We start from the raw sequence: 27,736 nt of genomic DNA, 5'->3' as shown, positions 1-27,736 counted from the left end.
CCTGCCCCCACTCATCCACTGACTAGATCCTTTGAGCCATCTGTATATATTAAAAAACGTGTGGGGGGTTACCTATATATCTATATATCTCTCCACACAGTCTCACGTCCTCACCCCATTCTCTCCTGCCCTCAATCATGTCCACATCTACACTTGGTTTTGGAAACAGCCATGGAGGAACATTCTCCAAAGCAATTGCCTGCACTGTTTCTCTCTCACCCAGTCCATATTCTACCACCTTCTGTCCGATTGTACACCCGTACGCCCTCTGCTTACCAACTCCTCACTCCCAGCATTCCCCAGTTGCCATGACTGCATGGTGTCCTTTTGAACTCCCTTTTAACCTCGCCCAGTACGCTAATGCAAGTTTTTCCTGCCTTATCCTCAGTGGCAGTTCCCCACTGAGTTCCCCATCCACCTGCAATACCACAACAGGTGTCGTCCTGAATGCACCCACACACAATCTCAGGGCCCTTGACTGTATCCCATCCAGGCGCTGGAGTACAGTTCTGGATGCCAATCCATATACAAAGCACCCATAATCCAAAGATGACCTGATCAATGCCTGGTACATATACAAAAGTGTTTTTCTATCCACCCCCAATCATATCCTGCCACAGCCCTCATGAGGTTCAGCAGCTTTCTACCCTTCATTTCAATATGCTTAACACGCCTCTTACGCGTAAGTCTCTCATCAAACCACATACCTAAATACTTAAACTCAGACACCCTACCTATATCCTGACCGTATATACACTGCTCAAAAAAAATTAAAAATAAAGGGAACACTTAAACAACACAATGTAACTCCAAGTCAATCACACTTCTGTGAAATCAAACTGTCCACTTAGGAAGCCACACTGATTGACAATACATTTCACATGCTGTTGTGCAAATGGAATAGACAACAGGTAGAAATTTTAGGCAATTAGCAAGACACCCCCAATAAAGGAGTGGTTCTGCAGTTTGTGACCACAGACCACTTTTCAGTTCCTATGCTTCCTGGCTGATGTTTTGGTCACTTTTGAATACTGGTGGTGCTTTCACTCTAGTGGTAGCATGAGACGGAGTCTACAACCCACACAAGTGGCTCAGGTAGTGCAGCTCATCCAGGATGGCACATCAATGCGAGCTGTGGCAATAAGGTTTGCTGTGTCTGTCAGCGTAGTGTCCAGAGCATGGAGGCGCTACCAGGAGACAGGCCAGTACATCAGGAGACGTGGAGGAGGCCGTAGGAGGGCAACAACCCAGCAGCAGGACCGCTACCTCCGCCTTTGTGCAAGGAGGAGCACTGCCAGAGCCCTGCATTGATGTGCAGGCCACAAATGTGCATGTGTCTGCTCAAACGGTCAGAAACAGACTCCATGAGGGTAGTATGAGGGCCCGACGTCCACAGGTGGGGGTTGTGCTTACAGCCAGACGTGACAGTCTGGAGACACCGTGGAGAACATTCTGCTGCCTGCAACATCCTCCAGCATGACTGGTTTGGCGGTGGGTCATTCATGGCGAGCACAGCCCTCCATGTGCTCGCCAGAGGTAGCCTGACTGCCATTGGGTACCGAGATGAGATCCTCAGACCCCTTGTGAGACCATATGCTGGTGCGGTTGACCCTGGGTTCCTCCTAATGCAAGACAATGCTAGACCTCATGTGGCTGGAATGTGTCAGCAGTTCCTGCAAGAGGAAGGCATTGATGCTATGGACTGGCCTGCCCGTTCCCCAGACCTGAATCCAATTGAGCACATCTGGGACATCATGTCTCGCTCCATCCACCAACGCAACGTTGGAGTTGGCGGATGCTTTAGTCCAGGTCTGGGAGGAGATCCCTCAGGAGACCATCCGCCACCTCATCAGGAGCATGCCCAGGCGTTGTAGGGAGGTCATACAGGCACGTGGAGGCCACACACACTACTGAGCCTCATTTTGACTTGTTTTAAGGACATTACATCAAAGTTGGATCAGCCTGTAGTGTGGTTTTCCACTTTAATTTTGAGTGTGACTCCAAATCCAGACCTCCATGGGTTGATAAATTTGATTTCCATTGATCATTTTTGTGTGATTTTGTTGTCAGCACATTCAACTATGTAAAGAAAAAAGTATTTAATAAGAATATTTCATTCATTCAGATCTAGGATGTGTTATTTTAGTGTTCCCTTTATTTTTTGAGCAGTGTATTTGCAGCCTAACATCTTTAACCTTCCTTCTAGAATACACCATAAAGCAGGACTTGGCCACAGGCATCCTAAACCCCTGTGTTAAAGGTCAATCTCCCACAGCTTCTCGCATCTTCCTCATCAAATATTTCACATTCCCACCTCTCTTTCCATCATCGGCATACAAGGCCAGACCCACTCCCTGTCCCTTAAATATGTAATCTATCATCAGGGTGAACAACACCGGACTAACCACACACCCCTGAGGAGTGCCATTGTTCACTTCAAACCCCATTGACAATTCTGACCCCACCCTCACCCGTATGACGCGATCGAACAGGAAGTCCATGATCCAGTTATACAGATGTCCCCCAATGCCCAATGCACTCAACTTGATCCCTTGAAGTTCTTTCCTCCTTGTCCATTGTTGTTGACATTTTCTGCTGACACTGTCATGTTAGCCAGCTAGCTAGCTAGAAACGTTAGTGGATAGCATACATAGCAGCTACCACACCGGTTTACTCGAGGAATACACTTCTTCACCAGATGATATTTAAAACAGAAAACTACAGAACATGTACAATTGTTTCTAAAGTAATGGGCTTGTTAACATGGAACCATCTTTATGAGAAATCTAATTGCAGTAAACTTGAAAAGTTGGATGGTGTCATTCAATCAAACCAATAGGCCTACAGCACCACCTGCTGGGTTGGAGTATTACAACACGATACAATACATTTGAATTATGGTCCAGTGCTTTATTCATGGTAGTGGGTAAATCACATTTATTGTAGATAATCATGAACTATCAAGTCACTCAAAAATAACAATACATTACAAATCCTCAATGCACATCAAGCATATGATTACCATTTGCTATTTCTATTAATGATGTTAATATGTTTTCTTCAGATTCTTTGGCTACTCAAAGCACGTGTACCATGAGCATATCACATTAGTGATACATTTATGATTGAAGCATATTTAAAAAATATAAGGTTGCATAAATATTATGGTGAAAGCATGGTCAAGCACTCTTTTTATAAATTTGCTTGCAGACTTTATCCTCACAGGTGAGTTCCTATAAGAGATAGAAACAATGCAAAACAGTTATGCCTACTAATGCTTTGTCAATGTCACCAATGTAGTTAAAACGTAGATATGAGCACATGCAAAATACCAGATAGAGCTCATTTCCTTCTATCCAGTGCGTCCACCCTCTGTTCTTCTTCTCTCCCTTCTGAACGCACACTAGTTTATCATGGTCCCAGTTGACCAGCGTCTGTTATAAAACAGAGCGTTTTATCAAAATGTGCAGTGTAGAATAACTTTCAAACACCTGGGAAGTAGCTGCAGCTGGCTTGAAATAGGCATATGGATAGTTCTGTTACATGTTGCTCCAATGAATCCCACAGTTCAATAAGCAATTAGGAGCAACATAAAAAAAAATGGTTGTAATCATCATGATAATCATGACATCAATGATAAAATACCATCGCCCTTCAGATTACACGTGTTTACCTGGACTTTTCTGTTATCCATGGCTTTGGTCACCTCCTCGAACTCTTCCCCAATCTTGAATGAGACTGTGTAGTTTTTGAAGGTAGTGAGTGTCTTGATGGTGAAAGAATCGCTGTCTTGTTCAATCACTTTCTGAGGCTTCAACATGTTTGCAATCTTGCGTGTTGCAAAATCAATGCCTGTAAGGAAATAAATGATGCATGTGTTACAAATACATCCAAAGAGACTGAACATTCCAATCTATTCTCAATAGGCTACTGGTGGGCTGTGGTATGAATCCTAACTCCAACACGTCTGTTATTTGTCAAATGAGTGTCAAGGAGTGGAATGTTAGCTAAAAAAGACTGCCAGGCTAAGAATTCATAGCTACTGATGAAGATAGAAGGAATTGACATCTGAAGTCATTCTGACACAGGTTCCCTCCATGTGCCCCCATACATAAAAAAAGGAATCATAGAGATCCAGACAATACCAATCACATACATTTTATTATCTACAACATTAAAATGTGTGTTTTGAATTATTGACAGAAAAGGGAAATGAAAAGTATGAAATGTTATGGGTTTGAAAATGTACCTAATAAATGAATCAAAGAAAATGAATTTCAGTGTAATGAAACTGCACACTGCCTAATGTCATTACGCATGAATGAATTACCAACAGCTAATGAATAATCAAGAAATAGGCCATATTAATGCAATCAAAGTCACTTGCCTAAAAACATGAGAAAATGTGTGCTTCAATAAACAAGTAAAGAGAGAACTTACCAAGAGCAACCATGTAACCTTCAAAGTGTTCATTACTAGTCATGTCCCATGTGCCACTGTAGTCGATAGGCATGGTGAATCCTCGTGTGGCACTGTCAAAACTTCAATTGAAAGCAGTTGTTAAATGAACCGATTTAAAGTCTCTGGGATGTGTTGTCCTATGGCGTGTTAATATAGGGCAGGGGTCATCTTTCATAGTTGGTAGCTATTTTTGGACAATAGAGTGGAGAGAGTAGCCCAGTGGAGGGCGGAACATGACTTTTTGCACAATTATATGACGAAATAACATTTGAGATAAGCGCTTGCAAATAGAATAGGCTGTAACGCATGTACACACTCGTTGGTTGCTCTCTTTCCAACAATGTAAAGGGCCACTATAAATGAGAATGATATGCCGTTTCATTCAAGGTCGTTAGAGCGCACCCGCAATCAAAAACAACTATAACCCCAGTTTTTTTATTTTATTTTTTACGGTAATGTTCGGTTGAGGAAATCTGATCCCTATAGGCAGGCCAGTGAAGGCCACGCATGGACTCACCAGGGTATATGATGCAACGCGTGGCTGGGGGATTATTTTCACAGTAGTCAGAACTGGAAAGGATGTGTCATCAAAACCCATCATCTCTCACTTCTTTGGCAGAGTTTCTTCAAAATCGATGCTGACAATGCTACATTACGCCTTAGTATACATGGCATATCATACCAGCAGATGGCTTCCAAGGAATGAAAGGTTAAAATTGTAAGTTTTGGAGATGTAACGGTCGAGTCACAGAGCCATAGAGATTGGGTCTGAGTCTAATTTCTACCGTGTGTCTATGATAATGATAACTAGTTAGCATTCTACTTTTGTTGTTTACTTTTTGTGTCAAACATGATCTGATGGTGATTTCTTTTTTTGTCTTTCTGTACTATTAAATGCACCATCCGAAGCTGTCAAGACTAGGCTTCATTCTATATCTGTTATCTACTTTTGTCTTTCATTTATTTTGCCCCTATTCTGCAATTCAGCTTTTAGCTGAGAATGTGTACAAAACATCCTAACTGATAATAAACCCTTGATGTATGTTTTCTATTCGTGCCTTATTCTAACTGAGCATGAATCTAACTCCAGTGTTATAAACGTTTTATTTTCAGTCAAATTATTAATGCAGTCTTTGTGGCACTAGTTCTCATCCCTCAATTGTTTGTGCTAACCAGGTAAGTAAATGCAAACGATACAATATGTCAATATTTTTCTACTAAAAGCTTCACATTTGAATTCACTTTGACTGCATGTTACATGTGTACTATGTTACGTTTCTGATTGAGAGTTTAAATCCCTCAGGCCCAAATCCTCTAGATACTGCCAGCAGCCTCTTCTGAACAATCTCACTGCCTTCATTATCATGTCCTTCATGGCAACAGGTAGGCTAGAGAACATCTACTCATAAGTATAGAGGGTTGTACATCCTGTTTTGTAAATATGTCTTGGCAACTATTTCTAATAGTTTTAATGGGGTGTGCTCCTCGCAATTGTTTGACTTTTGTGAAAGGCCATGTTTGATCATGTTATTTTAGCCAAGATCATACGTTGATTTGATTATGATGAAAGACAGATGGCAGTAGAAATGCGCTTGATTCATTCCCATCTTCCCCACAGCTTAATCTGATTTGGATATTGCGTCTCATTGCAACAATGTAAATGTATGTATGGAGTATGTATACATATTTTAGTTATAGGAAAGCACTTATCACACATCTACAAATGGTAGGAGACACAGGTTCATTGGCACCGGGTTTGACTGTTGAAACTCTGCCTCCTGACTAGGTTTTGCAGTAACATTCACACTGATAGACCCAGTGCCCCAAAGCTTCAGGGCAGCCTACCATGGGTTTGGACTTGTATCTTTTGTCCAGGGACTATGCACCATCGTCCTGACTCTGACTGCACAACAGTGTGTAAGTAGCATTTGAGAATATCCCAATTGTTCAATACTAATAAAATGGTTGGCATTATGGTATGGTCAAGAGGTTTTAATGCTCCAATGGAAATTATGCATAAAGCATTTGAATATTTCTCCTTTCGCAGGCAAAAACAACTCCTGAGCTGTACTATTTGTCCCTTATTCTATCATTGGCTTGTATCCTGAGTACAGGTAGGCCTTCACCACAACATATCCTCTAATCTCTCTGATCCAGACACATCATCTTTCCTGCAGTAGTAATAATGCACATATTACAGAACTGATGCTTATGTTTCTTCTCAGCCTTCTTCTTGGTGAAGGGAGGATTCTGGGTAAAAACCAATAGGCTACCCAGGCCTTGCCAGAGAGGGAACAATGGCTAACTAGTCCAACCAGTATACAGCTGCTCCAGGTTGCAATTAGATATGCGCCATAGACCCATCCATCTATAATTGATGCTGTTTCCAGTCTACCACCAGCAAGCGATACTGTTGCACAGTATGACTAGTGACAAGTGTAGTATGTAGTGAATTTACATATCCCATTTCCTTAATTTGATACACTTGAAATCAATCGGTGGGCATATGTTTATTTACATTCAATTACTCCGTTTTGAGTGTCAAATGAACTATTAAAAATGGCTACCACTATCATCAAGGGGCATATACATTTTTCAAGTACCCAACGTTTCTGCTTAAACATTCCTTTGTTTGAAATCGCAGTTAAAAAGAAATCATCTGTGCAGAAAGGGTTGTGAAAGCTGTAGTTTATTTCCTTGTGGTAAAACAGTGATTAACTGTTACATTAATTCCATGTGTGTACAGTATGTAGAAAAATGGTGTTTAGGTCCCCATATTTATAAAAATAAACAATTGTAAATAATTTATTCATAGACTGTTTGAACCTCAGAGTGATAAGGAACAAACCACACTTTCACTTACAGCAATCAGAATAATCAGGTGTTATAACATTTGTATGTGCAAACATCAAAGTGAAACCTAATTACATATTTTTCCCAGGCAAAATAACCTTCAGCTAATACATATATATTAACATACACCTGTCCGTAAAATGAATTAAGGCAACGCAGTGAAGCGGTTGAACTAAACTTCATCAACCCATTTTGAAATCCATTTCGATATCCTAAAAAAAGGCCCTTTACGTAAGAGGAACTCCTAATTCAATCCACAAATAAAACATCTATGAACTCAAGTTAGTTACACACTTTCAAATCAAATGTTGTGCAGTGAGCAGATCTGTGTGAATGCCAGTGAAGGATGTCTCAAAGGAATAGACTCACAGTATCAAAAAAATTACTTTTGTTTTGGAAGGTCACAACGTAGTTAAGCATTTCACTGTACTTGTACGACATTTTGTAAGCACCATTTCACTCACATTAAGAGATTCTCTGATACATTTTAGCCAGTAGTTCTGAAAGTAGCACTCATGAGCCAAAAGTAGTCCCCGGAAATTGCATACAACATAACACATGTGCACCACATCATTGCTCATTCTCTCGTTCTCTGCTGTGTCCACTGAGAAGTTGGGCCCACCCTGCAACCTCATTGGATAATGCCGGCCAGGCCTCTTGCTAGCTGTCACTCAAATGTGAGGGGCTGAAGCTCATTGGCTAGGACTCAAATTGCTACGGGGCTGGCCCAAGAGGGGGAAATGTAGGGAAAATAGCACTGCACAAGAAAACAATCACTTTCAAACTAGGGATTTTGTGGCTATCTACAGATTGACACATACAGCCCAAAGCGAGAGGTTTAAAAAAAGCATTTCTAAGTCACCAAAGTACCGGAGCATGTCTTTAAAAGAGGAAGTATTAGGAACTACTGGGCTGGCTCATAGGGGAGAATACACACATTAGGGGTCAAAGGCTGTGGAAATTGTACATTTCACATAGATATCAAATAATACATTAGATAATTGAGTTATTTTATTTTTTATCCACAAGCATAGATTAAAACAAAGGCAGCAATGGATCATAATATGCTTTTTTATGCCATTTAAATGTACTGGACAGTACATTATGCATTTTTATTTCAAATTGGCAAATACAATGATACATGGCTATAGACTACATTATCTGTCGACCATAGGAGCAAAAGGTTCAAATCCATTTACCATAGGGGCATATTTGATTGAATGAAATTTGAACCAAAATTGTTGGTCTTTCACAGTTTTAAAGTCCCCTTTCAACAATACTATTCTATGCTGGTTCAGTCTGGAATGGGTAGCTTTATGTGAAATGTATACTGTTTTTACAACCAAATATAATAGTTATTCAGATCATGAGTAATGATTAAAGACGAACAAACTTCCATATCCACTTGGCTTTCCTGAGATGTCCATTTGGTAAACACACACACACACACACACACACCCCTACATCCTGTATATTGAAAAATAAAATATATGCCAGTATACCATATGTACTTCCATACTTTAAGGTGCCCAGAATCAACAGAACCTTCATCATTACTTTACATTCTTGGTCAAAATACAGCAAAATAGTAAAATTACAGCAAATCATTAATTTCCAATTAAATGTACATTGTTTCATTGCTACAGTATCACAGAGCCAAAAGCAGCTGTTTGCTATCCTAAAAGAGCATCATAGTCTATGTACCATACTAGCCTGCCACTGGTCGGCCGGATACCAGTGATGGGCCACTTGTTTGGGTTGTCCTTAACTCGGCTGAGCTGGGTGACCAGCTCATGTTTGCTCTTACCCATCACCAGCACACCTACTTTCTGGGCCTGGTTGATAGCCCTGAGGGTGAGGCTCATACGCTGGTGAGGCTTGGCTGGGCTCTCGGTGAGGGCTACCAGACTGTCCCCATGGGCGTCAAGCTTGCTGCCTGGGAAGAGGGAGGCGGTATGTCCGTCGTAGCCCACTCCTAGAAGGACAAAGTGGAAGCTGGAGGCATTAACCATCTGGTTGATGTCTCTCTCATAGAGCAGCGCTCCACTATCCTCCTCCACACACAGCCGCTGGTTCATCTGCACAGGCATGGGGTGGATGTTGAAATAGGGCATCTTCACGTGTTGGAGCAGGTGGTCGTGCAGGGTGCGGAAGTTGGAGTCCAACTCTGTGAGAGGCACGCATCGCTCGTCCACCATCCAAACGTGGGTGTCCCTCCAGGGGAAGGAGTAGTGGTGGCGGGCCAGCCTCTGGAACAGAGCTAGGGGACTGGAGCCCCCGGAGAGGGCCAGGTGGAAGCGGCCGCCCTCCCTTACCGCTTTCTCCGCTGAAGCCTGCAGGTCTGCGGCCAGCCGCACAATGAGCTCCTCGGGCCAGGCAGACACCATTTCAGCACTGCGGTACTTCCCCTGCATCACTTGGAAGCTCTCCGCACCAGACCCGCCCATGTGGTCTTGGGGGATCATGACAACAGCCTCGTTGGCGAAGGTCACCTCCCGTCCCAACAGTTTGAAGTCCAGCATGTTGCCATTGTCCGCTCCCCCAGGGTACAGGCGGGGGGAGGTTTTGGCCAGACCGTGCAGGAGAGGAGTCCAGAAACCCCAGGAGGCCAGCAGGTTCTCAGTACTGATAAAGCTGTCCTTCCGGCCTTGGAAGATGTGCGAAATTAGTTCTGCGTAAGCCTCTCTCTGCACCGTTGGTGTCAGCACATAGTAGTCAGAGATGGGCATACCTAATACACTGACATCTTTGTGTTCCGTTATCTCCTTCCACTCAGTGTCCATCAGGTCTGGCTTGAACAGGTTCTTACTCACAAGAATGGCTGGGTACTGCAGAGTGCCATGGCCAAAGTAGAACACAATCTGCTTAGGCTTGCAGTGGACGCTGTTATGGCTCTGGACACAGAAGATGTCATTCTTGAACAAAATGCGAGCATAGCCTAAGCGCTCATCCAGCATCTTCCCTGAGGTCAAGATGATTGGCATTTTCTCGTACTGGGCTATGTCAATATGCACCATGATACCTGAAATAGAAAAACAAAAAGTATGTTTCATCACTGAAACCCCCCCAAATAATCTATGTATCGTATCTTATCTATATGGCTGTCAAAAAAAAAAAAAAAAAAGATGCACAAAAATGACAAAAATGTAACTTGAATTTACTGATTAACTCTGTCATATACTAATAACTAAGGATGTCAATACAAATTCCTCCTGTTATACTGCAGACAACTTATTTTATTCATGCACAGGCTCAAAGCGAAAAACTTTCTCATGTCACTTACCAGCAAAGGTGGGGGTGAGGCTGTAATACTCCTTTGTTTTGTTCAGTTCTTCCTGTACCTCTAGATTGTAGTTCTGGTACTGACCAATGGTAGCACAGTTCCTGTCCAGGTGCTGCAAGGCACTGAAGATCTTCAGCTTGTTCCTGAGGACCTCCTTCACGTCGCTCAAGTTGGCTGGGAGCCCCATGGTTAGAAGGGTCATGACCTCAGTCAGGTGGTTCTGTATCACGTCTCTGATCACACCGTACTGGTCATAGAAGGGAATACGACCTGTGACAAAAGTAGGGTAAATCAAACACCTCATGACAGGTGATGTTACTGGCACCATCACAGTCTTATAGATTGGGTTACTACACATGCGTAAGCGAACATAAAAAATGAAATGCTCAGTTCTCTGGGACCACACAGTACCTCTGGCATCCAGGGTCTCCTTCAGTACAATCTCCACTCTCTCAATGTGGTGCTTGTTCCAGATAGGATCCAGGTGCTTACTGTTCTCCCTTCTGAATGGCAAAATCTTAGAGACAACCTTTTGAGTACAAAAGCAAACAATAGAATTCAAACAAAGATCTGCCTCACGGGCAAAGTTTTCTGTTTAATGTCTACGGCGGACTGATAAGGAGGCCTGGTACATCACCTGCTTCCCTAAATAGTGGTCGATCCTGTACATCTCCTCATCCTTGAGGGAGGTACCCAGTTGAGTGGACAGTAGTTGGGCACTACTGAAATCATGGCCAAACGGCTTCTCCAGCACCACCCTCAACCACGCCCCGTCGGTCGGTCTGCAGCTGTTGTTGATCCTTTCTGCAATGTCCGCATAAGCGAAGGCTGGCACTGACAGGTAGAACAGCCTGCCGGCCTCCACTATGCCCTCCTGCGTCAGCTGCTCTGTCAGGTGTTTGCCCAGGGCCTGGTAGTCCTCTGAAGTCTTCAGCTGCCAATACTCTGCCAGCTTCAGAAACTGCTCCTTCACCAGGGCACAGCGCTCCACAGACAGCTCCCGAGGGCAGACCACTCCCTTTAGCGCCTCAAACAGGAACGGCGTGGCCTTATCCTTGGGTAACAGGCCTCCGCCATAAAAGGAGAAGCTGTAGCCGCTACTCACCTGGTTAGCGTACAGATGGAAGAAGCCCTGCCACAGGTACTTCTTAGCCAAGTCACCTGTACCTCCCACTATGACCACTGACACGTGCCCCACCTTCGGCGCTCCCTTGGTCTCCTTGGCATAGCCTCTCTGGGCACACACAGTGGCCAGGAGCAGGAGTGTTGCCCACACAACTTTCCACATTCTCTGGTCCAACACAGATCAGCTCCTACAGGAGAGACAGAGAGAGACAAAGCAAGACAGATCAGCAATAACTTCAAAATGGTGATTTACAGACTTGGTTTGGATTGCTAAGTATTCAGTTTTTATTAACCCATAATCACAGTGGCTGATTCACTGGCTTAAAACACACATTGATTGCAGTCGTGGATTGGTTTTCTGCCAATGCAAGCAGGATTTCTGGGAGGCAGCCTAGCCTACTCTTAATACTGTGGCATATTTGGTTTGTGGGTGGAAATGGTCAGCTCTTAGCTATACCAGGAACTACAACATATGGACACCACCACCTTCCTACTACAGTCACCCTCCTACATGTCTGTGTCATAGATAGATTAAGTCTTTATTTATTGTGGCAGAGGCAACTCCTCTGTCAGTAGATAACAGGCCAATCCTGTTCTCTACACATTTCCGCATTCATTGTATTGTGGTTGAACCTTTAGGCCTACATGTTTTGGGTTGAAGGTTAGAGACAACAGATCAATGGAGAAACACTGGTTTCTAGATTGAACCCATTCAAAGGAGTAAAGTCAACATTGACAAGATACACAGAGGAGGCATCTACCGTAAATGGTTTGCGTAACTTTACCGAAACATCTGAAATCATAGTCTAGTTTTGATCAAGTTTACACAGCAAACAACAAAGGTCATTGCCACTGAATTCTCCTGTGAATCATACTATTGGTATGGATGGACACTAACAGTTTTAGCTGATACATGATAGTGAGTCAAGATTTGGGAGTTGTGCTATCCCAAAACCACCAAGATCACAGCTCTGGCTGCAGGATGTTGACCTACCTGCAATGTTAATGTACAATAGCCAAATACATTTTTTAAAATAAGGATTAACATAGGCTGGGTCATTCGGTGTGAACATAAATGTACTTTTCCAACTTTGGGTAACCAAAGCCTTCTTTAAGACACTTTTGAAGTTGCAATATGTAACTTTTGGGGAGACCTGACCATATTCACATATAAATGTGAGTTATAGATATGTTATTCTCATTGAAAGCAAGTTAAAGAAGTGGTAGATATGTTCTATGTGCATCATTTCTATGCTTCCAGTTCCTAGGTTGTTTTTTTGCATCTTACTTTCAGTTTTCTACACCAGCTTCAAAACAGCTTGGCTCCTAAAACTTTTACAGATGCACAATCGAGAGCATCCTGTCGGGCTGTATGACCGCCTGATACGGCAACTGCACCACCTTCAAACGCAGGGCTCTCCAGAGGGTGGTGCGGTCTGCCCAACGCTTCACCAGGGGCAAACTAACTGCCATCCAGGACACCTACAGCACCTGATGTCACAGGAAGGACAAAAAGATCATCAAGGACATCAACCACCTGAGTCACGGCCTGTTCACCCCGCTATCATCCAGAAGGCAAGGTCAGTACAGGTGCATCAAAGCTGAGACAGAGAGACTGAAAAACACCTTTCATCTCAAGGCCATCATAATGTTAGATAGCTGTTAGATACTGAACTGTTAGATACTACTACACTGTTGGAGCTAGGAACACAAGCATTTTTCCCCACCCGCAATGGCATCTGCTAAATATGTGTATGTGTACCAATATAATTTGAAATGATTTAACAAACCCCTTCTGTCTAGTGTCTTTATCCACTTCATCCAAACTATAGGATAGGCATTGAATAATAAATAACAAGAAATAATAGAAATAAAAAATCATATGGATGCTATTTCCTACAATTATTCCATTTAGTCTGATAAACCAAAAAATGTACAAAGAAAAGACCCCCTCAAATACGATGCACTTGTCATGAAGTGTCCTCTCTACCGTAGCTTATGGCGTTGCAATGTCACGTGAAAGCCCCTATTGAAAACCATGTGCGCTAATGTGCATGGCCATCACTATCTATACCCATACAATAGGTCTGACAGTTCCACCTGCTAGCTGTATTATAACTTTAGCCACAGCATGCCGTTGATGGATACAATGTTACCCAAACAAAAGCTTTTCTGTCCATTTAAAATCACAATAAAGTCAGTTTCTATACCAAATCCCTCTCACTCGAACTATTCAATCGAACCTAGTCTAAACACTAACGTTATATGGAATTGTGGCGTACCTGTTCCCGCAATTGTCGAGCTCGACGAATGATCCCATCGTTCAATATTTGTGTCAAAAGATAGACAACGTCCTAGAGCAGAGTCACGTGACAGCGGAGGCTAGCGTGACACATGCGCTTCGCGATAAAACCATGGGGGTGTTTGAGTGGCTTTTAAGCAACCGACAAAAGTGGGAGATGTGAAGTTGGGGGGAGGTGCATCTGTGACAACAGAAAGTCGGACACTAGAGTGGTTTTCAAACAGCAAGGCTCAGATCGACACGGCAACTGTTGCCATTGTTTTATAAAAGTGTGTTTCTTTATAACGTCGAAATAAACATATCCACACACTCAGGCTTCTGAGACCTTACTTGAGGCGTTTATCCAAAACCACCATTCATTTTTTCCCGTAGGCTTTGTTAGTGCCTACAAAATAAATCGCAATTCATATTTATATCTAATTTGTAGATAGACCTTTCTCTCGTTTCCGGGTTGCCACATCTGTTTTGTGAAATCTGTATCTGTTTAATGCGTATGGTCAGGGTTGCCATGTGTGCAGTTTTCCTGAAATTGGTCTACTGGTGGGGAGAGTTGGAGAGATGTGTGTGATTGAGAGCGTTGTAGCAGGCAGCTGCGTCACGTAAATTTAGATTATTAGTATTATTTTTTTATTACCAATGTAGAAAAGTCTGTATACATACAATAAGTACATAAATAGACAATGATAACATATGCTAGGGGGTACAACAAATTACAAATTATACAAAGACCTTAAAAGAAACACACATATTGATTGTTTTAACAGCTTTCTTATTAGAAGAATGTAGAATGGTCTTAATGTACTGCTCAAATTCCTTATAGAAAACACGGAAGAGTGTTTTAAGACATTTTGCCATTAGCACAATTAGATTTATGAAGTAAAATCGTTTTTCTTTATCACGGTTAAGGAAACCGAGCAGCACATTCTCCCATAACAAACAAAAGTAATCAAGAATATTAACAATTCTAAAACTGTGAATATCTTTCCATAATTGTTTTACATATAGACAATGCCAAAATAAATGCGAAACCGTTTCTGGATGCTCAACACAAAAAGTGTTTGAGTTTCTTAAGGTAATGATTCGCAGGGTAATACTTATGGATCAATTCTGAAAGAGACCTCTTTGGCCTTCTTAATTAACAAGCAAGTATTTGTGTGGTAATAACCAGACTTTTTCCAACAGATATTAGTGACCAATGTATTCCAGTAACTTGTGACATAAGGAATGGATACAATATCCCTTTGAAATAAAGCACGTCTAGATCTGTTGTTTTGACGGAGCAAGGAGAAACATATTTTCCCTATTGGAGAGTCAACTAGATTTAGCGAGGGTAGGTCAAGGTGAGGTCTGGCTACACCGCTAAATAACATGAGAGTTCCGGATGGAAGCGGAGTCACGTAAATGAGAGGAGACAGAGCAGCAGCGCGCACGTCGTGACAGCTTTTTATCAATTGTATCTGAAGCCTCGCACTTTCAAATCAGCATTTCCACTTCCTCCAGAATATTAATGATGTCATGCTGCTAGCCAATGTGACTGTGTTACTAGCTTCGCTGTTGTTAGTTAACTAGAAATAGTATAAAGTAATTTGGCTATCCAGGTAGCCTAGTGGGTAGAGCATTGGCCCATTCACTGAAAGGCTGCTAGATCGAATCCCCGAGTTGACAAGGTAAACATCTGTCGTTCTGCCCTTGAACAAGGCAGTAAACCCACTGTTCCTAGGCCGTTAAGAATGTGGTTTTAACGGACTTGCCTAGTTAAATAAAAATCTAGCAATATGTTGAATAATGTAATTCACCCTCAACAAACTGTAACTAACGTGACCCTATACGTTTGATGCCAGCTAGCCAAATGTTTAGCTTGCTAGCTAAACGGTTAGCATCGTCGCTAGCACAACAGGCTAGCTAAAGTCCTAACCTTGCTTGCCCTAACATTGGCTATATTAGCTAGCGGGCTAACCAAACACATCAGACTACAGGTTGGATAGGATGTAACGTTAGCTAGTTAGATTTCAACCCCTGCAAGCTCATGTTAGATATATAACAGTAGCATTCAAAGGGCCGACTGTTCTGAAACATTTGTGTAACATCAGTGCAAAAACAAATGAAGGATCCAACGATATCGGTGCTTCATGTCGTGTCTGACTACTGCAATATGTTACTGCTTGTCCCAGTGCTAGCTATCAGCAACAAACACCGCCGAAATCAGCTCCTCATTAGCTACTGACTTTTGTATATATATATATATATATTTTTTTACTGGATAACACGCCGAAATCCAAGTACCCCTGACTGCAGTGTGCAATTTGGGCCGGGTTCAGTTTGAGCAAGCTACTGATGATGCAAGCTACTGATGATGCAGTGAACAATATACTTGTTATTCGTGGCATGTACTGTTAAAATTGTGTTGATGAATGTTATAACTGTAACTATATTATTTAATTGAGCATAAATATACAGTTACTACCTATCCTGAGGTATGCCATTTACTTTCCTCATGAGAATGGAGACAGACTATATCATATAAACATACTGACAAGCTGAATGTGCTTTGTACGTTTGTAAGTCGCTCTGGATAAGAGCGTCTGCTAAATGACTTAAATGTAAATGTTATACCAGCTCCAGTAAAGAGATAGCGACTCAGTTGACTTGTATGGCATCTTTACTAAACATAACACATTTAACAATTAACACAGCAGACAAAAACAAGGTTTGAACACTCCCCAAAAATGGCTTCACTCCTGCTCCTCAAGAGGCAAAGACAGTAATTTTCCTGTTGTCAAATGCCTCCACATAGAACATCTCATAATCTCTGTGTAACAGGAATGGTTCCTTGAGGAGAATATGTTCCTCTTCACCCAGGACATCATACAACCGTAGTTCTTTAAGGGTTGTAATGCGGTCTTCCCCGTCCATCCCAATTACACTAGGGAGGGGAACGGTTCCTTTAAATGCTTTGGTGTTCGCACCACCTTGCTGCCTCTAGTGTGTCCCTTAGAAGAACATCTGCTTCCTCGAGAAAAAAAAAGGAAGAATTAATATTAGGAGTAGTGCCTCATTGGGTGACCAAGAACAATTACACTCCACTTTCACAATACCACCATGCAAACAAAAGCCACTTATTACTAAAAGGGGTTTTCAGTGATATCTATAACTACTCAACAAGTCATCACAGCTATTATATCTTTCCATACATCAAGCCTTCAGCATTATACACAGTAGACTACATACCCAGTTCACAGCTCCCAGTTCGCCGTGCATTTTGTTTTCAGTATCGTCCAGAAAGAAAACAGATTGTGGTCATTAAATAATTTAACGGAACATCTAGGGACGTGGGGGGGGGGGGGGGTTAAGACAATACCACTCATCATATAACACCTACCTGTTGTGTTTTTCTTTCAACCTCTTCTTCAGACCATAGTGAGTGAATGACATACATTCAATATGAAAATATATTCAGGTCAGTCTGGCTACAGTGAAACGAGTGATTTTAAGGATGCAAATGATGTTCTTATAATGTTCAAGACTTAAGGCATGGGAACGTTCTGCAGGAGAACTAGGCACCACCATTGCCTTATTTGCTGCATGTTTTCCTTTGATAAAGAAAGTCACGTAATCGGAAGGGGTTCCTAAAAAACATATCCACTAGTGATGAGAATTTAAAATGTATACATACCTCAGTGAAATTACACCATGCTTCCATTGCAATGTACAGAGCGTACATTAAGAAAGAGTAGCTTGTTAAGTTTGATAGTTATGACAATAGTAAATAATAATACCCTCCCAAGGAATATATTTCTGAGTGTAGAAGACATCCCCCACACAAGAAGTCACATCAGCATCCAGCTATGCAGGAGTTTGATGTATGAATTGTGTATTTAGTCTACAAATTGTAGGAAATAAGTCCCAAAAAGTGTCAAGAATAATAAACAAGAAAAAATACGAGCAATAATAGTGTGCTTTGCATGCTGCAAGCACAGAAATAACTTTTATGTTTTTACAGAAAATAGGACAAATATAATATACTGAATAGCCAGCATCTTACCATCAAAACAAACACCCCACAGTTGTTTGAGAAACCTTGCTTTGGTAGGCCCTGTGGTGTGAACAAGGTACACTTTTCAATAAAGGAATGACAATCAAATGGTACAGTTCAGTGGAATAATTTAAAGAATATCTAACCTGAACATCATCCACACCAGAAGTCCTCCAAGGTCCAGGGGACAATATCAGAGTAATGTTTCTGTGAACACAGTGTATGTGAAAGTAAAGAAAAAGTACAATTCAACAGCTTTTTATACTCCAGCATGCATAACAGTTTTGAATACAGCTGGAACTGAATTAGCCCAAGTATTTTTCACAACATGTATGGGTGTTGCTGGACCAGAAAATATATGACTGCAAACACCATTTTTTCACATCAAAGCACTCACATGCCAAAAATCATTCCTGGAACACTGTTTCAAAGCAATCTTCGTAAATGTGTTTTGACATTTTTGTTATTTAACTTCAGTTTGCATTGTGAACAATGATGACTTTTCTAGACTTGCCATGTATGTTGGGACCAGTTTGCATCTCATGAGATTTGACGATCATTTTTAAACGTTTCAAATTTCAATAGCTCCTTAGTCTTATGACCTACAACCCTCCTACTTTCAGAATATCCACTGAATAGCCTTACATGTAGCACACATTTTTGTTTGTCCATTTTCATCTCACATGATTTTACATTCATTTTAAATATTTTTCAATGTTTATAATTTCAAAAGCTCTCTGGAAATGGGACCTACAACCCTCCAAACTGCTGTCAGAAAATCCTCTGACAAGCCATATATATAGAGCACACCATTTTGTTGTCAATTTTTATCTCACACAATTTTACATGAATTTTTAATATTTTTCAATTATTCTAATTTCAACAGCTCCTTGATCATGTAACCTACTGACCTGAAACAAAGTTCAGAATGTACACTCAGTGGGCCTACACATTGCACACCCTAGTTTGTTCATTTTCATCTTACACGATTTTAGTATAGCTTACACCCTGGGATTTCTAAAACGTCTATAGTCCCTATGTCAGGAACCATGTGCCCCATGTAAGCCGAAACAGGCTCAGAGACTAAGTCCCTACTCCAACCTCCACAGTGAGTGTTACCCCCAGCCTCAGAGTCTGGCCGCCCCTGCTCGGACCCTGAGTGCCTCCTCTTGCACCTGGTGACCCCTTGACTTCCACAGCTAGTCCCAACCTGACTCACAGTCCCACCATAGGACAGGCCCGGGCGGATGGGCGACCACCACCTATCCCCCTACCTATCCAGAGCCCAATGTCAATGTCTTACGCCTTCTACCCGCCTACCTGGGCTCTCTCACACTCTGTGTCTGGCCTCTGGACCTGGCCCTTCTGCGTGCACCTAGTAACCTGGGAATGTGACCTACAACCCTCAAACTGCTGTCAGAATATCCACTGACAAGCCATAAGTAAAGTAGGATGGTGGAGGAAGACGTCTTCCACTCCGACAAAAGCTTGGTTCGAGGGCTGACTTTCATTTGTTCGCAGCGAGTGAGCTGCTCTGCTACGTACGAAACCTTGACCTAGAATCAGGTCGTCTACGAGTGATTTAGCACCAGGTTCACCACAAAGATGCGGTGCGCAGCAGGAGAGGGGCGGGCAACTCATCCGGCCGCACCCCAAACCCGTCACAAACGGTTCTACTCACCTGCCAGAAGAGGCAGGCTATCCTGGGTCAACCGAAGATCTGCGGCGCTAAGGTATTGTTACGTTTAGGGTGGATTCTGACTTAAAAGGCGTTCAGTCATAATCCCACAGATGGTAGCTTTGCACCATTGGCTCCTAAGCCAAGCACATACACCAAATGTCTGAACCTGCGGTTCCTCTCATACTGAGCAGGATTACTACAGGTGGGCACACTCCTTTGAATTTCATTAAGTTGACATTCAGTGATCCGTGCCCAATGGGAATCTAAACTTATTCTGTCCATGTTATGGGTCTACAGCAAATTAATGGGCGTGGATGGTACCACTCACATCAGATGTAGGCCTCCCTCCCGGGACACGCTGGAAATGCCTCTCCCGACTTTGTAGGGCACGAGCCAGATCCATGCAATGCCCTATCACTGCGGGGCCAATGGTTTTAGTCTCCACCTCGAGTCTAGTGAGCGTAGAGGAGACTTCCCCACCTACAATGTGCGATGTCCCGCACTCAGGCAAGCCTGAGGCCTGGTAGTGTCAGCTAATGGTAAGGCACTTGCCATCTCCACTACATGCGCCAAGGAGCATGTTGGAGAGCTCCCACATAGAATGTGTAGAGTCCCGCACCTGGTAGTGTTCATAACCGCTAAGCACATTCCATCTCTATTTAGTGCTCCACTGTTAACGGATCCAGCCGAAGCAAGTGTTCGATTCAAACCTCTGCGGTTTAGAGTTAGCTAAGTATACGGGGGACAGCCGTTGGAGAGACTCCCTCAACCAGGTGACACACAGAGTAGGGGTTGGAAGAGCCCTCCAAGGGCTACGGTACTATTTACCATCTTTCCTTACCTCCCGTTTTAACCTATCCGAGGTAGTCCCTCTCAGCCGGACCAGGGTTTCGTTTGATCTGAAGGCACCTTTTGCTCCAGTTTATTGCTATGTTAGGGCCACCTGCAAGCAGGTGACAATGTATGGTTTGGGGTCGTCCGTATTCGACTTCACATTATTTCGGGAGGCGTGGAAGCTTAATGTCCTGGGCTAAGGACTCCTTAATAGAGTCATAGTTACTCCTGCCGTTTACACACGCTTCACTGAATTTCGTCACTTTGGCATTCAGAGCACTGGGCGGAAATCACATCTCGTCAACAACCACCTTGCACCTTCACAATGCTTTGTTTTAATTAAACAGTCGGATTCCCCTGGTCCTCACCAGTTCTAAGTCAGCTGCTAGGCGAACAGGGCCAGTAGCTGGGGAGATCCGCGAGAAGGGCCCGGCGCACATACAGAGTCGTCGCCACCAACTCCCCACCGGCCCGCCGACAGGCACCACCCCTACACACCCCGACACGCACCGCCGTGCGAGACCACGAGATGGGCCGCACAACAAACTTGCAACGGGTGGCGAGAGGAGGGCGACGGAGCAACTGCTCCCCCAGCCGCGGCTCGAGCCCAGCCCCGCTTCGCACCCCAGCCCGAGCGACCCAGCCCTTAGAGCCAATCCTTATCCCGAAGTTACGGATTTGCCTTTATCTACATTGTTATAACTTGCCAGAGGCTGTTCACCTTGGAGACCTGCTGCGGATGTTGGTTCGGCCCGGCTTGAGATTTACATCCTCTCCCCCGGATTTTCAAGGGTCAGCAGGAGCTCCACGTACGCCGCAGGAACCGCAATGCTTTCCAGGGCTTGCGCCCCTCTCTCGGGGTGAACCCATTCCAGAGCGCCCTGCCCTTCACAAAGAAAAGAAAACTCTCCCTGGGATTGGTCGCGTTACCGCACTGGACACCTTGCAGGCGCCCATCTCCGCCAGTCCATGGACATTCTGAAAGTAGTTTAAGGTTAGTAGGTCACATGACCAAGGAGCCTTTGAAATTAAAAAGTTAGAAATATTTGTGTAAAAACATGTGAGATGAAAATGGACAAACGAAAGGGTATGCAATGTGTAGACCCACTGAGTGTACATTCTGAACTTTGTTTGAGGTCAGTAGGTCACATGACCAAGGAGCTATTGCAATTTGAATGTAAAAAAAAAAGTTTGTACTTTGTTTACACTCCCTAACTATTTCAACTAGGAATACAAAATGCTGCTCACATTTCCACCTGTTTAGTAGCTTTGGAAAGCAAATGAATGTCAAAATCGTGAAAATATGACCTGTGCATTGTGAGCAATTTTTCCAGCATCATGACACTTATTTGGAGTCTGTTTTGAAAGCACGAATATCCATTGAATATTCAACCTGAAACTAAAAAGCTGGCGACTTAGACTGTAAGTAAAGACAACAACTCAGTAAGGTACCATAGCTGGTTACTGTAATTTATCTATCTGGCTATGATGTGTTAATCTGATCCCTTCCAGAATGTCAACAAGATGTCTGTACACATTTATTCCAATAGTGTGTGCACGTCCTTCCATATAAAACAGCATGCACCAGTATCATGAAAGTTAATAGGTAAATGGCCTAATGATAAATGCTAACTCAGAAATAGCATGGCATGCATACAAAAGTATTACAGTCATTATAATATTGCCACTTTGACATTTATGTTTCCATCATTCCAAGACATGTCTTAATGCAGCAATCAACAGTAGAAACAATAACAAAAGTGGCTCCCCACCCCTGGTATGGTGAAAAACTGAGGGATGGGCCTGGAGAAATGTACCCTCTCTCAAATTAATAGATAGATCTATGGATGCAAGGACTGGCCATCCATGACATCAAAATTATAGTTTGAACAATGTTTTGAGGCTATATAGTGTATTTTGGATACTGATGGAGTACAACAGTTGAACTAAACTCATGAAGAATTTATAAATGATGTTCTTCAAGAATCAATGGATAGATATACAGTGGGGAGAACAAGTATTTGATACACTGCCGATTTTGCAGGTTTTCCTACTTACAAAGCATGTAGAGGTCTGTAATTTTTATCATAGGTACACTTCAACTGTGAGAGACGGAATCAAAAATCCTGAAAATCACATTGTATGATTTTTAAGTAATTAATTTGCACATGTTAACAAATTAAATATCCTAAAAACAGGACAGGTCAAGGTAAAATGGACAATGTGAAATGGACAATCAGGCTACTCACAACTGCTGTCCAGGAGTTTCACCCAGTGGGCTAATCTGTCATGATCAGTGGTTTGAAGTTTGTATCCATAAACATTTTTTACATCGAAAAATTAAATACTTCTGCATTTCCCGCTGTGTAAACACATTGCAAATAGGCTCAGGATAACTCCTCCTGATAAAGTTGGGGTGCTGATATTCAGATCTTAAATAGCTAAATTGATTAATCACAGGAATCAGGACTAAAAACGCCAATGCAACGGCCTATTTTACGAACGGTGGGCCTACCAAATGGATGGGCATTCATAAAATTCCATTGTGGGTTGACATGGTAGGCTACACCCCAGTATGCACGGACCGACACCGACGTCTTGTTTTTGGTTCTGACCGGACGTTAGGCTTACCACATAGATGGGCATTCCTAAAATCAAATGTCAGGCGACACAGGGATGGGCAACTCCAGTCCTCTGGGGCCTGATTGGTGTCACACTTTTTCCCCAGCCCCAGCTAACACATCTGACTCCAATAATCTACTAATCATGATCTTCAGTTTAGAATGCAATTCGTTTCATCAGCTGTGTTGACTAGGGATGGGGAAAAAGTGTGACACCACTTTGGCACATGAGGACTGGTCTTGGCCATATCTCGTAAACACGGACTGATGCTGACGCCTTTTGGACGCCTTTTTTTTGTGCACTCCTGACCGGCCTTGATTTCCATGTCCGCGGACGTTGGTTTTTGGTCCGGACCAAATCTGAACCAATCAAAGATGTCTATGTTTGGTTCAGATTTTGTAGGATCTGGACCAGCCTTGATTTAAAAAAAAGTATTTTCAACACCCGGAAAATACATATTTTCACCATTAATTCAGAACCTAAATTGAACCTAACTTCAACGTATGGGAAAATTCTTATTTTAGACGTATTTCCAACATAATTTTGCTTACTGGGACTATTCTTGTAGGGGCGGCAGAACGGTCAAGACGACCTTGTCAACCACTTCAGGTGTCAACTGCCTGTCTCTGAAACCTAAAAAAAAGCAATGCCTTGCCCACACCAAGGTAGTGACAAGGGAGAGCGAGGCAAACGCACCATTCAAGGTCCAGGTGGGGAACTGATGGCAGACCATGCCAGGGCTGCCCACAACAGAGAACAAGAAACATAGGCCTATCTTAAAATACTTAAAATATCTTAAAAGGTTGGCAAACCTTGAAAAGGTGTAGTTTGTCCTCAAAGCGATGTTCACCAAGGTGACATTCTGGTGAAATTTACCCTACTTCTGTTCATTTTTATGTCTGCATATGATCGGTCTATCATAATTCTATCTACAGTATAAGTGCATAATATCCTACTAAAGCAAATTTGATGGGTAGCCATGCTGGGACTCCCTGTGACAAACAGTCCAGCACTGTTTGGACAAACAGTCCAGGGGTGTCAAACTCAATTCCTGGAGAGACACTTTCCTTTCAATTCGTGTTTAATTAAAACCTATAAAACCAGATGAGAGGAGTTCCAAACGAATAAACCAACACCCTCCTCTCTCCAGGAATTGTGTTTGACACCCCTGCCTTAGTCCTTACATCAAGAGGTCTGAGCATAACAATACATTTTAAATGCCTGAATCCAGAAATAATTTGGATTTGCAAAAATAATATGGTCGCTGGGATAGGTTTATTTTGATTGCAGATTTCATGAAGAAACAAAAAGTTATCTAAACAAGCAGCTGCGCCCTGATTTTTAAGTCCCAATGAGGAGGTGAGCCGGGTGACATGGCAAAGTTGTCTCAAAACAAGGTGAAATATGTCAAGCACGTGGAGTGATGATTACAACACATGCAAAGTGTTTGCTCTTGATAAAAACGCATATATACTTTATCTGCCTTAAAACTAGTTTGAAAATTGTAAAGCGTATTTATGGAAAATACATGTTGTATGTTTCTGAACTATGTACCATGCTGCCTTGTTGACAATATGACATGGTGGCGCAGATTAAAGTTCTATTTAAGCAGGGCGCTCCTCCCTCACCGTTTAAAATACACATGATTAGCAGATGTTACTGCGGGTGTAGTGAAATGCTTGTGCTTCTTTTTTTTACTTAACTATGCAAGTCATTTAAGAACATTCTTATTTACGTTTATATCCCTGGGTAACAAATAACAAAACATTAGGAACACCTTCCTAATATTGAGTTGCACCCCTTTTTGGCCTCAGAACAGCCTCAATTCGTTAGGGCGTGGACTCTGCAAGGTGTCAAGTGTGTTCCATGGGGATGCTCGCCTATGTTGACTCCAATGCTTCCCACAGTTATGTCAAGTTGTCTGGCTGTCGTTTGGGTGGTGGACCATTTTTGATACACACGGGAAAATGTTGAGCGGGAAAAACCTAGCAGTATTGTAGTTCTGACACAAACCGGTGCACCTAGCACCTACTACCATACCCCGTTCAAAGTAACTTAAATATTTTACCTTGACCATTCACCCTCTGAATGGCACACACACAATCCATGTATCAATTGTCTCAGGGCTTAAAACTCCTCCCCTTCATCGACACGGATTGAATTGCATTTAACAGGTGACATCAATAAGGGATCATAGGAATTTAATCCAGACAGTCTGTGTATATAAAACACATGAAATCATGTTTTTTTTTACTGCACTGGGCCTTTAACCTTCTTTTTTTCAGTGGTGGAAAAATGTAATAGATGTAAATGTAATTGCTAAAATATACTTAAAGATGCACAATATAGAAATCGAACCGCCATTTCCTGGTTGCTAAATTTCGAATGGCCTAATTTCAGTTTATGTAACAAAACAAGCATTCACTGTATAGAGCAGAGTTTCCCAAACTTTGTCCTGGGCCCCCCCTGGGTGCACATTTTGTTTTTTGCCCTAGCACTACACAGCTGATTCAAATAACCAACTCATCATCAAACTTTGATTATTTGAATCAGCTCTGTAGTGCTAGGGCAAAAACCAAAATGTGCACCCAGGTGAGGACCCCAGGACCGAGTTTTGGAAACCCTGGTGTGGAGAACTGCTGTGAAATATATTTTCCATAACCAAAAATATTGTATATTCAGCTGTTTAAAGCTTGTGTACAAAACCGAAAGTAAAAGATGGAAAAACAAAACTTCAGAACCGGAAGCATAGAAACCTATCTGGGCTAGCTAAAGACAACGTCATACAATTGCATGTGGCTAGTAGTATTACAGAATATTATTATTTTTAAATCTGAGGGAGCACCTGTGCCCCCTATGGGCATGACGCCTCTGATTCCTGTAAATCCCAGTTGAGTTGACACCTATGGCCCTTGTCTTCTGAACGCCCATTCCTCCAACTACACATGACTGCCCTCTGCTGGTATACTACAGTTATTTTGGATATCCACATGAGCAATTTTGGAGCGTGGTTAATATGCTCGTAATTACGAGACTTATTAGAGCTGGAATCTGTGTGGTGAAACAGAATGTAAGCTCGTGAGACTTCCGGATGGTTCTATGAGGTTATCCTCTGCCTTTTTCTTTTGTTATAGAATAATAGATATAACCTACAATACAGATAAAATAACAAGATTACAAAATAAAGTAAAGTTGCCTGGCCTACATTGTATCATGATCTATGTCTTCTTACATACTAAAAAACCTACTCAAAATGGCCATACAGTGAATTCAATATTCTTTAGGAATTAGTCTTGGCTATCATGCACCAGAACAAGAAGGAAACAACAATAAACTAAACATTTCTTGTACCTTTTCTGAACCTAGATTATGATTTATAAGATATTCAAATAAATTACATTTTTGGTTTCATATCCTGAAACATTTGTGGCTAGAACAACCCCTTCAGGTAAGTACTGCATCAGCTGATCAGCTGCCTCATGCCATCATTCAGTGCCTATGGAACCAAGAGCAGGTGTCCTTTTGGCTAAACAGCCAACTGTCTGTTCAGACCACAGTGTGTGTTTCCTTATGGGCCTTGGTTGTTATGTTTTTCAATACTTGCACAGTTGTTACCACATGACAGTTTTTGACTTAGAAATCTAATATCAACCTCCCTGCACTACTTTGCAACTACCAGACTATGTAATGCAATTGTATCCCTGAAAGCTTCACATTGACTTTCAACCACACAAAGGCTACTTGACAGATAAGCCTACATTAAACCCTATCAACACACACACACAAACAGCTGTAGGTCCAGTGGCCATTCCCCAGAGCCCTCCCAAGTAGGCCTCACACTGTGAAATGTAAACAGTAAACAGGACAGAGCTTCCTGTGTGTGTGTGTGTGAGTGTGAGTGTGAGTGAGTGGGCCCATGCAGAGCCTGCTAGCCCAGCTGTCGCTGCCATAACCCAGGACTTGAGAGGCTGAGCAAGCTCTGCAAGACACATGCTGTAGGGCCACTGTGTGCTATCACCTCCTCCTCCCAGGCCTTCTACCCAGCCCCTAGCTTCCTTCCTTCCCTTTGTTCAGACTTCAGGGCAGACATCGTCAAGCTGAGCACACAAACGCATGCATATGAACGTGTGCTCTCATCTTTATTAGGCCCCCTCGGCCAACGCATATCACATTTACTACGTCTCTTTACCTAATAACATTTCACTTTCATTTGTGGTCTGGCTCCCCTTCTACATCCAAATACCAGACGAGGTTTAAACAGATCTGGAGGCTGGGGCTAAAGCTACAGTGGGGCAAAAAAGTATTTAGTCAGCCACCAATTGTGCAAGTTCTCCCACTTAAAAAGATGAGAGAGGCCTGTAATTTTCATCATAGGTACACTTCAACTATGACAGACAAAATTAGGGAAAAAAATCCAGAAAATCACATTGTAGGATTTTTTATGAATTTATTTGCAAATTATGGTGGAAAATAAGTATTTGGTCACCTACAAACAAGCAAGATTTCTGGCTCTCACAAGACCTGTAACTTCTTCTTTAAGAG

At 42.5% G+C, this 27,736-nt stretch overlaps 3 protein-coding genes across 6 annotated transcripts; 1 reads left to right on the top strand and 2 right to left on the bottom strand.

Annotated features, from left to right (window-relative positions):
* Window positions 1–2,920: 2,920 nt before the first annotated feature.
* Window positions 2,921–4,643, bottom strand: LOC115136345 (retinoid-binding protein 7-like). The gene is made up of 4 exons (XM_029671938.2): window positions 4,441–4,643; window positions 3,674–3,852; window positions 3,333–3,434; window positions 2,921–3,233 (listed from the first exon to the last, which is right to left on the bottom strand). Exons 1-4 carry the CDS (start codon window positions 4,511–4,513, stop codon window positions 3,180–3,182), a joined length of 408 nt encoding a protein of 135 aa, XP_029527798.1. The 5' UTR covers window positions 4,514–4,643; the 3' UTR covers window positions 2,921–3,179.
* LOC135574807 (uncharacterized) lies at window positions 4,525–7,826 on the top strand. Its single transcript, XM_065027006.1, has 6 exons — window positions 4,525–5,179; window positions 5,575–5,637; window positions 5,765–5,844; window positions 6,248–6,378; window positions 6,509–6,575; window positions 6,687–7,826. Exons 1-6 carry the CDS (start codon window positions 5,097–5,099, stop codon window positions 6,764–6,766), a joined length of 504 nt encoding a protein of 167 aa, XP_064883078.1. The 5' UTR covers window positions 4,525–5,096; the 3' UTR covers window positions 6,767–7,826.
* On the bottom strand, window positions 7,135–14,112 carry LOC115136313 (GDH/6PGL endoplasmic bifunctional protein-like). 4 transcript variants are annotated; one of them, XM_065027000.1, is made up of 6 exons: window positions 14,005–14,112; window positions 13,124–13,213; window positions 11,235–11,910; window positions 11,009–11,126; window positions 10,598–10,867; window positions 7,135–10,336 (listed from the first exon to the last, which is right to left on the bottom strand). In XM_065027000.1, exons 3-6 carry the CDS (start codon window positions 11,883–11,885, stop codon window positions 8,988–8,990), a joined length of 2,388 nt encoding a protein of 795 aa, XP_064883072.1. In that variant the 5' UTR covers window positions 11,886–11,910; window positions 13,124–13,213; window positions 14,005–14,112; the 3' UTR covers window positions 7,135–8,987. The 4 variants fall into 4 exon arrangements, with proteins under 4 accessions (XP_064883072.1, XP_029527763.1, XP_029527769.1 ...); XM_029671903.2 differs by lacking the exon at window positions 13,124–13,213; XM_029671909.2 differs by lacking the exon at window positions 14,005–14,112 and having other exon boundaries at window positions 13,124–13,998.
* Window positions 14,113–27,736: the final 13,624 nt, after the last annotated feature.

Source organism: Oncorhynchus nerka, linkage group LG2 (assembly GCF_034236695.1).
Source record: "Oncorhynchus nerka isolate Pitt River linkage group LG2, Oner_Uvic_2.0, whole genome shotgun sequence".
In the NCBI taxonomy this organism is placed as follows: domain Eukaryota; kingdom Metazoa; phylum Chordata; class Actinopteri; order Salmoniformes; family Salmonidae; genus Oncorhynchus; species Oncorhynchus nerka.
This window is presented reverse-complemented; position numbering and strand designations above follow the sequence as displayed.